This window comes from Arachis ipaensis, chromosome B3 (assembly GCF_059453495.1).
Source record: "Arachis ipaensis isolate K30076 ecotype BB chromosome B3, ASM5945349v1, whole genome shotgun sequence".
In the NCBI taxonomy this organism is placed as follows: Eukaryota; Viridiplantae; Streptophyta; class Magnoliopsida; order Fabales; family Fabaceae; genus Arachis; species Arachis ipaensis.
In genome coordinates this window covers 15,060,010-15,075,738 of record NC_142438.1, presented here as the reverse complement: position 1 = coordinate 15,075,738, position 15,729 = coordinate 15,060,010, and the positions used below count along the sequence as shown (strand labels likewise).

The 15,729-nt window shown below is 35.6% G+C and overlaps 3 protein-coding genes across 3 annotated transcripts; 2 read left to right on the top strand and 1 right to left on the bottom strand.

The window, feature by feature from the left end:
* Positions 1 to 295: 295 nt before the first annotated feature.
* AMK2 (adenosine monophosphate kinase) lies at positions 296 to 3,184 on the top strand. Its single transcript, XM_088508739.1, has 8 exons — positions 296 to 716; positions 794 to 913; positions 1,011 to 1,139; positions 1,216 to 1,350; positions 1,713 to 1,859; positions 1,994 to 2,068; positions 2,632 to 2,782; positions 2,898 to 3,184. Exons 1-7 carry the CDS (start codon positions 468 to 470, stop codon positions 2,734 to 2,736), a joined length of 960 nt encoding a protein of 319 aa, XP_088364865.1. The 5' UTR covers positions 296 to 467; the 3' UTR covers positions 2,737 to 2,782; positions 2,898 to 3,184.
* A 2,527-nt stretch (positions 3,185 to 5,711) lies between these two features.
* Positions 5,712 to 8,546, top strand: CCR4 (CRINKLY4 related 4). Its single transcript, XM_016332636.3, has one exon. The coding sequence runs from the start codon at positions 5,983 to 5,985 to the stop codon at positions 8,281 to 8,283; it is 2,301 nt and encodes a 766-aa protein (XP_016188122.1). The 5' UTR covers positions 5,712 to 5,982; the 3' UTR covers positions 8,284 to 8,546.
* A 1,024-nt stretch (positions 8,547 to 9,570) lies between these two features.
* LOC107629749 (Leucine-rich receptor-like protein kinase family protein) lies at positions 9,571 to 14,498 on the bottom strand. The gene is made up of 3 exons (XM_016332635.3): positions 13,970 to 14,498; positions 10,450 to 13,173; positions 9,571 to 10,113 (listed from the first exon to the last, which is right to left on the bottom strand). Exons 2-3 carry the CDS (start codon positions 12,998 to 13,000, stop codon positions 9,740 to 9,742), a joined length of 2,925 nt encoding a protein of 974 aa, XP_016188121.1. The 5' UTR covers positions 13,001 to 13,173; positions 13,970 to 14,498; the 3' UTR covers positions 9,571 to 9,739.
* Positions 14,499 to 15,729: the final 1,231 nt, after the last annotated feature.

Genomic DNA, 15,729 nt, shown 5'->3' with positions numbered 1-15,729 from the left:
TGACATTTAAATAATCAAAAAAATCATAAGTGGTGTTTATTGAAACTTTATCTAACAAAATAAGTGATGTAATATTATTTGAGTTATTTAAATACTAAAACTAAAATTACATTATTTTATATGTTTCAGTGTGACATTAGATTGTTCATTTTAACGCTTCATTAACATTACTAAAAATTGTTTTAAAAACTAATGTGAAGTATATTTATAAAATTTAGAGACTAAATAAAAATAATTAAAATTTTAGTGATTAAATTAAGACTGAAGAACCAAATTGAGTATTAAATTGAAATTTGAAAGCAAATTCTTGGCCTGCACCTCGCATTTTTTATTATCTATTTATGGGTATGTGCATATAGTGGGTTTTGAGATGTAAAGGGAGAGGAGAGGAATTAAAAAGGGATAATATGGATAGGAATGCGCGGCAGTGAATCATAGAAATAGAAATAGAAATTGGAATTGAAGCCATGAGCGTCAACATGGTGGCAGTGGCGTCCATGGCCACTCCATCCATCACCATCAGCTTCACTAATTCCAAATCACTTCCTCTTTCCTCTTCTTCTTCTTCTTCTTCACTTCCCAGCTGCTGGCCTTCTTCTAATTCAACTCTTCGTCGTCATCCTTCTTCTTGTGCCCTCACTCTTCGTTGCGGCGCCGCCGTCTTTGCCTCTTCCTCTTCCCCTTTCACTTCCCCCAATTCCAATTCAAGTTCCGTGGTATCATTCTATTCTCACTATTTCAATTTCTATCTTCCTTTTCATCAGCTGATCCTGTAGTTGACTTTGATTTTCAGATTGTGGCCGCGCTTGGAATCGATGCACAGCCTGAGCGTGATTACGAGCCTCTTCAGGTTATGATTTCGGGTGCTCCTGCTTCCGGAAAAGGCACTCAATGCGAGCTTATCAAACACAAGGTTGGTTCGTTCCCCTTCCCTCTTTATTATGATTATTATTAATCCCTTTCTTCCTTCAACGCTTCACTTACTCATTACTCGTATGTGATTTGTGTAGTACGGTTTAGTGCACGTTGCTGCTGGTGATTTGCTTAGGGCTGAGATCGCCACTGGCAGTGATAATGGAAAGCTTGCTAAACAGTATATGGAGAAAGGTCAACTTGTTCCCGATCATATTGTTGTCATGGTAATGCTACCTTCTTATTTCTCTTCTCTCGTTGTTCATGTTGTATGTATGTGGTTGATGTGGGGTGTGTGTGTAGATGGTGAAAGATCGTCTCTTGAAGCCTGATGCTAAGGACAATGGTTGGCTTCTCGATGGATATCCGCGGAGCTTGTCTCAGGCTACTGCCCTCAAAGGATTCGGCTTCCAACCTGATATCTTCATTCTTCTCGAGGTCTTCTTTCATTTCTTGCTTTCTTTTTGTTTCTTTGGCTTCTAGTATTTCAAATTCCAATCTTTCATTGCGACTTATGTATAATTATGACCCTGATTCCCCCATAATCATAAATGCCCTTGCTAGTTCTTCATAAAGCAGTTTTATATTCAGCATAATATATCATATTCATTCACAAAAATTTGTCCAAGGTTGCAAGCTCACAAGTAATCTTTTAATTTGAAGCTCTGGACCAACCATATTAATCATCACTTCCATCAATTGTGTGAATAACTGCAGTGTTGTCTTGTGGAGATCCCTTGTACTGATATAAATACTAGGAGCCATCAGTTGTATATGATAATTTATGATTCAATTTGCAGGTTTCTGAAGATATTCTTGTCGAGAGAGTAGTAGGGCGGAGATTAGATCCTGTTACTGGAAAGATATATCACTTGAAGTATTCTCCTCCAGAGACAGAAGAAATTGCAGCACGGCTTACCCAGCGTTTTGATGATACTGAAGAAAAGGCATGAATATTTAAACTATCATGTTGATTCTGTAAATATCCCACTGTCCCACCCCCCCCCCCCTTTCTCCTCCCTCCTCTCTCTTCTGTGTGTAACTAAGTGCAACTAAAAGTTCTTTTCCTTCATTGATTTAGGTAAAGTTGCGATTGAACACACACCATCAAAATGTGGAGGCAGTGCTTTCAATGTATAAAGATATCACCGTTAAGGTCTCTCTCTCTCTCTCTCTCTCTCTCTCTCTCTCTCTCTCTCTCTCTCTCTACAGTATAAGATTGAGTATCCATACTTCAATGGCAGTCATCTTCTTATGGACAAGATGCTAACAGTGTATAAGTGTATATGGACTAACTTATCCTGTTCAAAACAACTTATAATCGGAAGTTCCCGCCAGAGCTACTATCTCTCCTAAAAAAAGGCAACTCCGAATAGCATATCTTCTCAGGAGACTGAAGACAAAACTATAATTGACTTCTGCATATGTGAAATAATTAGTAACATTAACATAATGATGCATTCGAATATTCTTGTGCATTCTGATATAGTGATGTTGGAATATCTACATGAAAACTGATTAAGAGTCCTAGTCATCTTCTTAATTATCCTCTTAATTTCGAAATGAAGAAAGTTGAATTTTTATCTTTTTTATGTTTTCAAAAAATAACATATATATTTGAATTTTACTTATTTTAGTATTAGGAAGATAAATTAGGACTCTCAATCATTATTGGGATGAACACCTGCTAATATGCTCATATGATTTTGTTGCTTTTAGATTAACGGAAATGTCTCCAAGGAGGAAGTATTTGCTCAAATTGACAGTGCACTTACTAGTCTTTTGGAACAAAGGAAGGCTGCATCAGGATCTGTGGCCGCTTAGATTAGCATCTTTTGACATTTTGATCTATCCTGACGTCCTGCTCTTGGTAACGGATTTTATGATTTATTTATATAATGACTTAATAAAAGACTTCATGCAAAGTAGGCTGCCCGTATAGACTGATTGGTTGAAATTGTCTCATGGCTTTGCATCCTTTGTAGAAAGCATTGTGATTGGCTACAACCATACATGAAGACTTGTGATCATAAATTGCACGGTATGTTTTGGAAGTTTACTTTCTAAGATAGTGGTTGAAGATTTTTTTTTTTTTAAATTTTTAATGCAATGAGCCAATGAGGAGCATGTAAATGGAGGATTTGGTAGATTATGCTTGTTTCCGGTTGTTGCTTGGTTGGTATGTTGTGTCCTTTATCATTTTCTATAGATTAATTGATGATTGAATGTATTTGTTCGACCAAAAGAAATAAAAAGAAATCCATTTGTTCGATGTTCTTGAATAAAAAGAAATAAAAAGGAATATCTTTTGTGCAAAGTGGAATTGGGGGAAGAGTAATATTATAACTAAATTTGTGAAGAGAATATTCATTGTACACAATTGTTTTTTATTTTAAAAAGACAATTTGCTCTATTCATTGAAAGATGTTCAACACCATGACCTTTTTCTAAAAATCAACTAAAACGAGTATAAATAATTTAGGAAAAGTCTTAGGGCCAGCAACTTTGTTAAATTCTTGCTATCATGTAACCAGCAAAGAAAAGTGAGCCATTGGATAAAATTTCACATCCATCTCACACAATTAAAACCATCATTGATGGCTATTTGATGGCTACAAATTACAAAGTTGCCGGTCTCCTAGCATTCCTCAATAATTTAGTATAAATTGTTTAGGAATAGCTCCTTATTCGATATTGTTTCCACGCGACTGATTGCTATTTTGTTTGACGTAATTTTAACTCGGTGGTCAACTACATATTTGTTTGGTCTTATATTCCTCTGACACTAATGTTAATCTTGGGTGTAGAAACTAGAAAGTAGGAGTTGGAATGTTGGATAGTGGATACATTTGAATTTATTATCAGGGAAATAATAACAGTTAAAAAAAGAGCCTTCAACTTTCAATTATTTCTTTTTTTAATCTCGAGAGTGACGAGAAGGAGATTATTAGAATATATCTGCTTTTGTTATTTAAAGATAATTCTTTCTTGGTTAATCCTGGCCACCATCTATCGGTTAGTACATTCAACAAATAAAATCTATGAAAATGTAATTTGCGTAGATTTCCCTGCTGTTATTTTTTCTCTTTCTTACGACAGTACTTTTAACTGAAACCTTAGAACATGTAGACAAACTATGCAATTAGCTATTACCTTGCTCTGCCATTAATCCAACTAGTTTTGCTGGGAATGGGAAGTGGTCAGAGTTTTGGTTGAAAATTTTCTAAAATTTAGAATTGTAGGTACTTTTCACCTGCTTAAACAAATTAATAACAAGATTTTGAAAATGGAGGAGAGATGCATATGGATTGCATTATTGGCAAATCTTGACTTAATGGACGGGGACAAAATTGCGTCTCAGCTCTGGGTTTCACCGTTTCACATTGAAATTAGTTTAATCAGCATATGTGCCTTAAATGATTATATATCTTGCTAACAAATCTTTTGTATATAGTTACTCCTTGTCCTTGCTTAATTACAACCCACGAGTTTGTAAGAAACTAAGAATGGTGCTTTGTTGACTGCCATGGCAACAGTGGCGGAAAGTTCAACCATGTTAGTTATTCGTATATTTGAGAGTTGAGACCTCCAAATTAATGAAGCCTCAGGAGTCAACAGAGCAGCCTTCTTTGGGCAATAACAAATTGCTACTTTTTCAAACATAATAATCTTTATTTTTACATTTATATATGGAGACCTAACACCACCTGAACTTTCTTCTAGCTTCTTGCAAGGCTCAGCAATGGCTGGTCAGGCTGTGCCGCTGTGGATTAATAATAAATATAGGATTTGTTTGGGTGAACTTCTAAGAAAAGATCTTTTTTTGAGTTATCTTTTTTTAAAAGATCTTATGAAAAAGTAAAAGTAATTTTATGTTTGGGTATCTCATGCAAAAAGATCTTTTTATTTATTAATTATGTTTGGGTATATAACAATATAAAAGTACTTTTTTGTTTATTTATTACATGAAAAACATATTTTTTTTAAGAAAAAAAGATTTTTAAAAAAAGATGTAAATTACAGTCTTTCAAAAAAAATATTTTTTTATTTTTCTAGTGCTTTTACTTTTACTACTAGAAATTTACCAAACACGCTAAAAAATAAAAAAAGATATTTTTTCGTTAAAAAAAAAATTTTTTAATCAAAATAATGGCGCCCAAACTTATATATAATAATAAGCATTAACATGAATATAATTTCCTTCTAAAAGCCAATAAATTATAGTTTAAACGGTATAATTTTTCTATACTTATCTAAAAGTTGCTGCATCGAATCTTTTGGTAAAAAAAAAATCTCCTAAAAGATATATCAATAAAGGAGACAACTTCCTGCAAACTAGGGTTGACTTGTTTGGTTTTTCCCTTCTTCCACCACCAATCTAAACCTTACGTCAACCCAGAAAAAGAAATATTAATAAAAGTGATATCTGCCCATAAAATTGATATATTGTTTGGAGAATAACTCAAAAATAAATATCAAATGTTCGTCGTTCTTGTGTGAATGTACAATAAAAAATATTCATTTATAGGCTAATGATGTAATTTAATCACAATGATAAAATCAATCTAATATCAAATTAGATAAACATAAAATCACTTTGAGATAAACATAGATATTAAATATATAATATCCTAAATATATTCTAATATTGCATACAAGGAATATATAGAAAGTTTATATATGAGTGATGAGTAGGTAAGGCTTCTATTTGATTATTTCTCTTTTGATATGAATCACAAGAGGTAGGGTCTAATTTTAAAATGGGATTCTTTTTCCGCGAGTGAAATGACGGAGTTATATAATATTTACTTGAAAACAATTATAATAATTAATAATTAATAATTAATAATTGGAGAAACACTGTGGAACTAACATATATGTGGACTAAGTCATTGGTACTGAGTCCTAACAAAAGAGCAGAGAAAAGAACAATACTCTCTCTTTCAGAATTCGTAAAACGCGTTTGTTAATGTTATGCTTTTGCTTTTTCGGTCTTGTCATAAAATCCTCACCTCACCTCTATTACTCTCATCAAATCATATCCCACCATGAAATTTTCGAATTCTTCTTATGGCTAACTCCTCCTTCTGCCTCCTCCTCTTCATTCTCTTCTGCTTCCTCTCTTCTCTTACCATCATAAATACACTTTCAACTGTTTCCATCTCCGAGACTTCCAACCAAACATTTATTTGTGCCTTACAGAATCCCAACCGACAAGTACAAGGACAATCTAACCTTAACTGTACAAGCTTTCCACCTGGAATCTCTCTTCAACTGAATCGTAACCTCTCATATGCTGAAATTGCTGGTGGCAGTGGATTCCTATGTGCATTGAGGACACCATCTTCTTCTAACTCCATCATGGGTTGTTGGAGATTCTCTGCCAATGCTACCAATGTTCCTTTCAAGCGTCTCTACCATGGACCTGTAATTCAAAACATGGATGCCGGAAACTCCCATGTTTGTGGCCTTGTAACTCAGAACAATAATAGCCTTAAGTGCTGGCAATGGCCTCGCTTCGATTCAAGCAAGGTCATCAACTTGTCAAGTATTGCTGTGGGAGAGAATTTCGTCTGCGGCTTATCGGAGTCATCAGGCAAGGTTACTTGCAGTGGTGGTGATACCGGAGTTGTTGGTAAGGAGCCTGGTGGCGAGCACTCTGCCATTGCAGCCGGGTTTAGGCATGCTTGTGCCATCTCCATTGATGGAAGCTTGGATTGCTGGGGTGACGTGGATCAGAAACCGCAGGGTAAGTTTGTTGATTTGGCCTTGGGAGAGAACCGAAGTTGTGCACTTAGAGAAAATAGAACTGTTGCTTGTTGGGGACAGAATAATTTCAGGATTCCAGAGAGATTTGAAGGGACTTTCTTTGTGGCAATTGTGGCAAAACGAAGTGTTTTCTGTGGAATTGTGTCTTCTAATTTTAGTTTGGTATGTTGGGGTGCTAAGTTTTTTGATACAAATGCTGAGGTGTTTCAAAATGTCCTCCCAGGACCTTGTAGGAGTAATTGCCCATGCGGAATCTTAATAGGTTCTGCCACACTATGCTCTTCAGGAATGTCAATTTGTACATCTTGTTCCCCAAGAAATGAGGCTGGTTCGCCCTCGCCATCGCCACCACCCACAAGTAGTCCGACCGGGACTACAAAAAGTAGTGGATGGAGCAAGAAGATGGTTGCATTCTTGGTGATTGGATGTGTTGGTTGCAGTTCCCTGCTGCTAGTGTTTTGTTTCTTCATTTACTGGCACTGCAAGGGTAAAGGAGGCCGCGTCCACGACTCTGGGCGATTGGACGAATCAGGGACTGGGAGCGCCTCGCCAAGCCATCCGGAAGGCGGAGGCGGCCGTGGAGTTCTAGAGAAGCGTTTAAGCCACGTGATCAGCTTGGGAAACGGGAGCCATTTGGAGGAATACAGCCTTCAAGTGCTTCTTGAAGCCACCAACAATTTCTCAGAGGACAAGAAAATAGGGACAGGTAGCTTTGGGTCTGTATACCATGCCACACTGCAAGAAGGCAAGGAAGTCGCCATAAAAAGAGCCGAAAACTCTCCCCATTCGCCGTCCAATGCCACCAGAAGGCAGGAAGACAAGGACAGTGCATTTGTGAACGAGCTAGAGAGCCTCTCTAGGCTCCACCACAAGAATCTGGTGAGGCTATTGGGGTTCTATGAGGACGCCAACGAGCGCATATTGGTTTACGAGTACATGAACAATGGAAGCTTAAACGAGCATCTCCACAAGCTTCATACTTCAGCATTAATGTCTTGGGCCGTGCGCATCAAAGTAGCACTTGATGCAGCAAGAGGCCTAGAGTACCTTCACCAATACGCAACCCCACCAATCATTCACCGCGACATAAAATCATCAAACATACTGTTAGACTCAAAGTGGACTGCCAAAGTTTCTGATTTTGGACTCTCCCTCATGGGTCCTGAAGACGAAGAGTCGCATCTTTCGCTCCTCGCTGCCGGCACGGTTGGTTACATGGACCCTGAATACTACAGGCTTCAAATGCTAACTACAAAGAGCGATGTCTACAGTTTCGGAGTAGTGCTGCTGGAAATTCTGTCTGGCCACAAGGCCATACATAAAAATGAGAATGGAGTCCCAAGAAACGTGGTGGATTTCATGGTGCCATATATTAATCAAGATGAGCTTCACAGGGTGCTGGACCCAAGAGTGCCGCCGCCAACGCCCTACGAGATAGAGGCGGTGGCGTACGTTGGTTATTTGGCAGCAGATTGTGTGAGGCTGGAGGGCAGAGATCGTCCAACAATGACCGAAGTTGCAAATTACTTGGAAAAAGCATTGGCTGTGTGTTTGGCCAAACCATCCATGTCAAGATCCACAACCAACACTTCTGATGAATGAAGAACCAGTCCCTTTCTTCTTGTAGATTCCATCTCTCTTTCCTTCACTCATTTTTTCTTGTTAATACATTTTTTTAGACCTGTTTCGTTGTCACACCATGAGACAACAATTATACTCGGTCCAATTTTGTTTTTTTTTGTGTTTTGAATTAGTCAGGGCCGTAGATGCCTATGTATTTATTTTTATGTATTATACATTGAACCAACCATGAAGGAAAAAATCATATTGATAATAATAAAATATAAGAATCACTTCTTAATGAATTGGTACCCGCTTTAGTTTCTTAATAATTGCTGGAAGATTTTGACATACCACTACAGTAACAGTAAAATCATGTGATATGTGAATAATAAGGTTGAATAGCGAATCTAAATTTGATTCCAACAAAATTCTGTTCCTGTAGATATAACTTCTCATCAGTCAATCTTATAACCCATGACCATTCCTTTTATGGACATTAATCATTGACTGGTATAAGACCATAAAAACTTTGACATGGTACATGTTGAGAACATTTCTCTTATAAGTTTTCACGTTAAAATTTTCTAGAAAAACCAATACTATATACAGATTTTGAACAAAAGTGGAAGGGAAAAAAATAAATAAAAGACCCATTTGTTCGAGTTTGAAAGTCAGAATTTTCTTCTCAGGAATTTTCAGCATAAAAAACGTAAATAAGTAATGGATAGCCTTGAATCAGAATTAGAGCTTACAAATAAGCGGGTGGGTCGGGTTTTAGCAGACTCATCATCAGTCGCGAGCCAAAATTAAAAAACATGGATTGACTTGTATTTTAAATGAGTCAAGGAAATGTCGGTATGACTCCATTCGTCCAAGCTAATGAGTTAAATAGGGTGATTTGTTTCTTTTTTTTTTTTTTCAAAAAAATTGCTACATAGTTTTAGTAAATTCTTTTTTACTTAATATCCATACAAATAAAAAAAATTTCATAGTAAATTATCTAAACTCTACAAAAAATTATTAACAAATCTATAACAAAGATAGTGTATAACATAAATTAATCTAGCTTTATATATTACATATATAAAAAGTTCAGACAAGTCAACCTGTATATGTTCAACCGAGTCTGTTTAACTCACGAGTTATTCGAGTAGAGTCAAATTGACCTGCTTTTAAACAAGTTGTAATTTTATAGTAGTATGAGAGATGATAAAATTATCAAGTTAAATTCATATCTGACCCCACTGAAAAACTTGTAACACTACTAAAAGCAGGGGGAATATCCTTTAAACCTAAGCAAAAATGTTAGAAATTGAATCAATAAGAAAAGTAAAACAAGATGATCTTATACCGTAGGAAGAAGACATAGTTGCCATTTTTAAGGCAGAGAGGCATATTTCAGTCCCTACATACATCTGGACAATGTTACCGAAAGTGCATAATAATTGCATGATACATTATGATTAAGGGATAGCTTTCAAGGATTTACATTTAGCTAAAGAAAATCACTTGTCAAAGGAGCCTCTTGTTCATCTTTGAGAGGAGATTTCAATGTGCAAGGCTCAGCATCAGTGAGCATGTTGACAACCTCTCTCATTGTTGGGCGCAGAGATGGAAGCTTAGTTGTACACTTTATAGCAATCTTCAACACTTTTATCATATTGTTTTCAGACTTGGATACCAACTTGTTATCAAGGATGTTAACAACACTTTCTCTGTCATTCAGATGAGTCAAAACCCAGTATACGATGTCCTTTGCCTCTCCATAATCCTCTTCAATCGGTTCTCTGCCTGAAACCAATTCTAATAGCACCACTCCGAAGCTGTAAACATCACTCTTTTCATCTATGTCAAGTGTATAAGCAAGTTCTGCACACAAGAGTGTATTGCATAGATTAACTATAATATGATATAACTTATTTAACAATGGCATGCATATTTCATGTCTCAAAAATAATAACTGAGATTGCATTTGGTTTCAGAGATAAGACACATATATAAAGACAGAGAGACAGAAAGTTTTAGAATACAAATTTAGTTTATTTTCTATACTTCTCTCTAAACCTGGGATAGAAGGGACACAAATCTTCAGTCCTTTATCTTTGTATTTGTGTTCTATCTTTAAAACCAAACTCAAGTTGTGTATGCTTCCTAAATATTAAACAGTGAAATAAAATTTCCTGCACAAAATAATTTCAAAATTACCTGGTGCTATATAACCATGTGTACCAGCAACACAGCTATAACCCAATTGGTCACCGGATTTTTCTGCCAACCTTGCAAAACCAAAATCAGCTATTTTGGGCTCATAATCCTGATCAAGCAAGATGTTGCTGGATTTTATATCCCTATGAATAATAGGTGGAGAACAATCATGGTGTAAATAGGAAATTCCCTTTGCGGCTCCCAGAGCAATCTTATACCTCTGGTTCCAATCCAACTCCCGCTTCCCATCTTTAATATCTCTGTGTAGAGCACGAAAAAGATTACCGTTTGGCATGTACTCAAACACCAAAAAATTGGACCCTCCTTTTACTAAACAAGCATAGAGCTTAAGTATATTCCTATGTCTAATTTTCCCCAGAATCTCCATCTCTGCAGCTAAAATCTTCACATTATCACCTTTGCCTAGTTTCTTTACAGCAACTGTGGCATGACTCTTTCGCAACTCCACTCGATAAACCCTCCCTGTACTGCCACTTCCAATTAAATTATCATCGTTCAATTTGCATATTTCATCTGCATCGATATCTACTTGGTGGAAAGATGCAAGTTTCCATTTTTGACTTGATTCATCTTGACCATTCAAGTTCTTATCCGCAATAATATGCTTGAGGTTTCCACGATTCAAAAGCAGCAACACAGCTAAAGCAATGACAAAAATAGAAGCAATGAGAAAGAACAAGACAAATTTATCAGCAAAAAGCCTTTTCTGACCATGACTTTCAGCACAGATTCTCAAATCAGGATTCATGGGAGGTCTAAAATTTTCCTCAACACAAAGTCCCTTGTTCCCAAGAAAAGCTTGCTCTCCTCCAATAATCAGAAGACCAGATGGGATCCTCCCAGAAAACAGGTTTTGAGAAAAATCCACAGAGCTCAGTTTCAATGTCTCTAAATTATCCGGAATAGAACCGGAAAGTCTGTTTCCAGATAGATTAAGAGAGTTCAATGAGCTCATAAGTGAAATTGACTGGGGTATGTTTCCGGAGAGAGAATTCCATGCAAGATTCAAGTCTACTAGCCTTGCACAATCACCCAATTCTGCAGGTATTGGTCCAGTTAAGGAATTCTGTTCCAGATGCAAAGTAGAGAGTTGCTTCAGTGATCCCATTTCAGGTGGTATTTCACCAGAGAAAGTATTATTGATCAAGTAAAGCTTCTCAAGGTTCACCAGATTGCCAAGTTCTGATGGCAGCTTACCAGAAAACTTGTTCTGTGTCAAATCTAACTCACTCAAGTTGGTAGAAAACCCAATCTCTGAAGATATCTCACCACTGAAATCATTGTAAGCCAAATCAATTATTTTTACATCTGGAAGTGCCCAAACACCATCTGGAATTTTCCCAGATAATTGGTTACCACTAACCCTTAATCTCAACAGAGACTTGCACGAGGCGTAAGACTCGGGAAAATTCCCAGAGAAATTGTTTTCCAATGCAAGCAAAAATACCAACTTCCTTCCTTCACACAAGAACTTTGGGAAATCACCTGAGAATTGATTCTCAGAGATGTCAATGCTCTCAAGCTGTGAAAAACGGCCAAAATTCTCCGGAATTGTCCCGGTGAAGCTGTTTTTATAAACTGAGAACCCAACAAGACTCTGCATCTCCCCAAATCCAGCAGGAAGCTCTCCAGACAAGTTGTTACCATACACTTGAAAGACAGTCAAGTTTTTCATACTACCAATTTCCTCTGGTAACTTACCAAACAAGTGGTTTGAAGACATGTCAACCTCATGCAGATTGGTCAGGTTTGCAAGCTCAGCTGGGATTGTTCCTGTCAAGTTATTCGAGAAAAGCTCAAGCTTGTACAGATTCTCTAACTTGGAAATTGATCTGGAAATTTTACCAGAGATCCTGTTCCTTGAAATGTCAAGTGTCTGCAATGCCCTCATTTCATACAATGATTCAGGAATCTCTCCTATCAAATGTGAACCACCAAGATAGAACCAAGTCAAGTTCTTGAGATTTCCAAGTGTGTCTGGAATCTCACCCTCAGTGAACTCATTCACCCCAAGGCCCAGTGACACAAGGGCAGTTAGGTTCCCAACCCAGCTTGGGATTCTCCCAGTGAAGTAATTTGCTGAAAGATCAAGAACCTGAAGATTCCTCAGCATAGACAAGTCTGGGATGGTTCCAACCATATGATTTCCTGTCAAATTCAGCACTCTTAGGTTGGTGCATCTATTTATTTCTATTGGAAGCTTTCCAGAGATCATGTTCGATGGCAGTGACAACACTTGCAGGCTCTGAAGAACTGAGATTGATGGGAAAAGGACACCAGAGAGGGACTTATTCTCTACTGAGATTTCTGTCACCTTCCCTGAGAATGCATCACAGTTCACTCCAACAAACTCACATGGAGACACTGATACATTCCATGAACCCAAACAATTCAAGGGGTCATTCAAATGGTTCTTGAACTCAAGGAGAGCTTTGGCTTCCAAGGATTGAGATGCACATGGCGGGAAAATGAAGTAGGAAGTGAGCAACAACAGTTTGAAGAAGTGAAAGAGAATGGGAGTGTTGGCCATTAGGACAAAAGTTGAGGGACAAAATTGTCAGTTGAGAACAGTGAAAGAAGAATAATTGAAGCGGCTGCCAGGTGGGTGGGGGAATGAAATGATCTTTGAACTTTAATTTAATGAACAGCAATTAATTAAGAAACCATTATTGAAGGGTAAAAATAAGGGGTCACCTCATCATCCTGGAAACAGAAACAAACATTCACTCACATTAAAATATTAACAAACACATGGCATGCATAATAGTAATCAATAAATAATGCAAACATGGGTGTGATGTGTGAAACTGAAAAGAAAGGTGAAGTTGAGACGTCAATTTTGTTTCCATGTGTAGTAGTAGTAAGAAGTTTTAGTGAATTATTGCACTGTCTTTTCTATGATTGTAATCAAAGGCATTATTGAAACAGACTATGCTTGCTTGCTTGCTTTGGAGTCACTCATTCGTATCTTTTGCTGAAAAGTTTTGTTTCAAATCTAATTTGTTCTCAAAGCAAAGCACATAGATTAATCATGATTAAGCATCCCGCTACTTCTTTAGAAAACCATTAGATACCATTGCTAACAACCATGGACGTTACAATCATATTTTATTTTTCACTTTTTCCGAGACAGCTAACATTAAAAGTGTAACAACTCATTTCTTTTCTTCTTGTTCGCAAATTAAGACTACTTGTAACACACAACATGGAGAAATACGTATCCAGTTATTTGCACATAACAAAATCAGTCATTAGTATAAAATATAGGTCGAAATACAAAGTATACATTAAAAATGAGTTAAACAATATATTATTTATACACAAATATATAATAGCTGATTTGAGGATTGATTTTTTATATATACATAGCATTTTAGAAAACAGAGAAAAAGGAATCCAAAGATTGAAAAAGAAGATATAAATTAATGAACTTGAGCTGCAAGGGATTAAATTTTCCTTCAGATAAAAAGGATGTGGTATAAGGTTTTGATCTGATTACCTGATTTTCAGTGAAATTGAATTATTCTTCTTGTCCAAGATGAAGAAGGAGCTAATGAGAAATATGATTGACGTTTGAGTGGTTTGTGATATGAAAGATGGAAAACAAAGGAGAGTGAGAGAGTGAGTGAGTGAGTGAATGAATGGGTCAAGATGATGAAGAACAAAATGAAGGCATTATTGGTGTTGATGGTGATGCATGACTGTGATTCCTTGAAGAAGTAGCAGCTGTAATATTCTGTTTGGAAGGTTCTACAGGAATCATTATGGACAAGAGAAAAAAGAGAAGAGAATTGAAGACTGAAGAAGAAGAAGAAGAAGAAGACGATAATGCTGAAAGTGGAAGCTTGAAGCACAATTTTGGCACTGACTCTGTGGGCACACCACACATAAGAAAGACAGAGACTGTTGGTAGCAGAAAATAATCTCTCTCTTATTCTAATTTTCTTTCTATTGGTTAACAATTTGTCTTTTTTGGTAATCTATATACGTAATACAGAATTATTGGAGTAATTAAAATAGTCTAAGATAAATTTGGTAACGCTGAGTTACTTCCTACTTCCTAGTGGTGGGAACTAAGGAGACACCGACAAATTTATTTTATATTTAAGTGGATATTCAATTTGACTCTTTAAATTTAAAATCAGATTTAACTTGATCTTTCAAATTTTAAATTTTTAATAGACTCAAATTAAATTCTAAAATTTATAATCGCAATTTACATTCATTTTTGAACTAATCTTCATTAATGATATATTAATTTGGTACATTAATTTATTATAATTTTGATTTCTTGTCTAAATTCGATGTAAAATTGATTTCTTGAAGTTTGATTGTTATTCTTAGAGACCGCAAAATTTTTAAATTGAACTTATTATTATCGTCTTCGCAAGAATATTGGAAAGCCAATAAAACTTAATCACATGAAATTTAGACAAATAATCTAAATCTTAACAAGTTAACGTGCAAAATCAACATATCATTTATAAAATTAGTTTATAGACTTACATGAATTATTATTATAAATTTTGAAAATCGAATTGAGTCAATTATAATTTTAAGAATTAATTTAAATTTAACATTAAATTTTAAGAGTCAAATTAGATATTAATTCTGTATATTAATCTAACTCCCTCTTTTTTTTCCACTAAAAATAATGAGTTCTATAATTCCTCAAATATTTTAATAGAGTAAATACAAAGTTTCTTGTTAGATAGTGAAATTAGGACTAAAATGATTAAAATTTCAAATAGTAAAGACAAAAGACATTTAAGATAATAAATAGAAATTATTTTTCTTTTTATTTAACTATATTACTGTTTAAAAATCACATTCTTTTTAATTAAACCGTTTTAACTATCGTAATTTTTTTTTGGACAAAATTTATATTTTTACTTCTTTTTACAAAAATAAATGTGTTCAAGATTAACCTGAATTGATAGAATCTGTGACTTAACGAGACTTGACAAATTTTACGATTTTTGGATTTTTGTGGTGAATAAAAGAAAAGAACTTACAAAAATACTTTAACGTCTAAATCATAGTTGATTCAAGAAGTCAAAATTTTAAGATTTATTGTGTCTCTTATCTTAAGAGTTGGAGACTTCCCTATATACGCGCATTTTTTTAACCACATTTTTTCATAGAAAAAAATATGATTTATATATGAAATTTAATGTCAGAAAGACATTTGAGTCGAGTCAAGATTACCCCTGATTCTTGAGCTGAGTTGGACGAGTTAAGCTCGAGGACCAAGTCGTT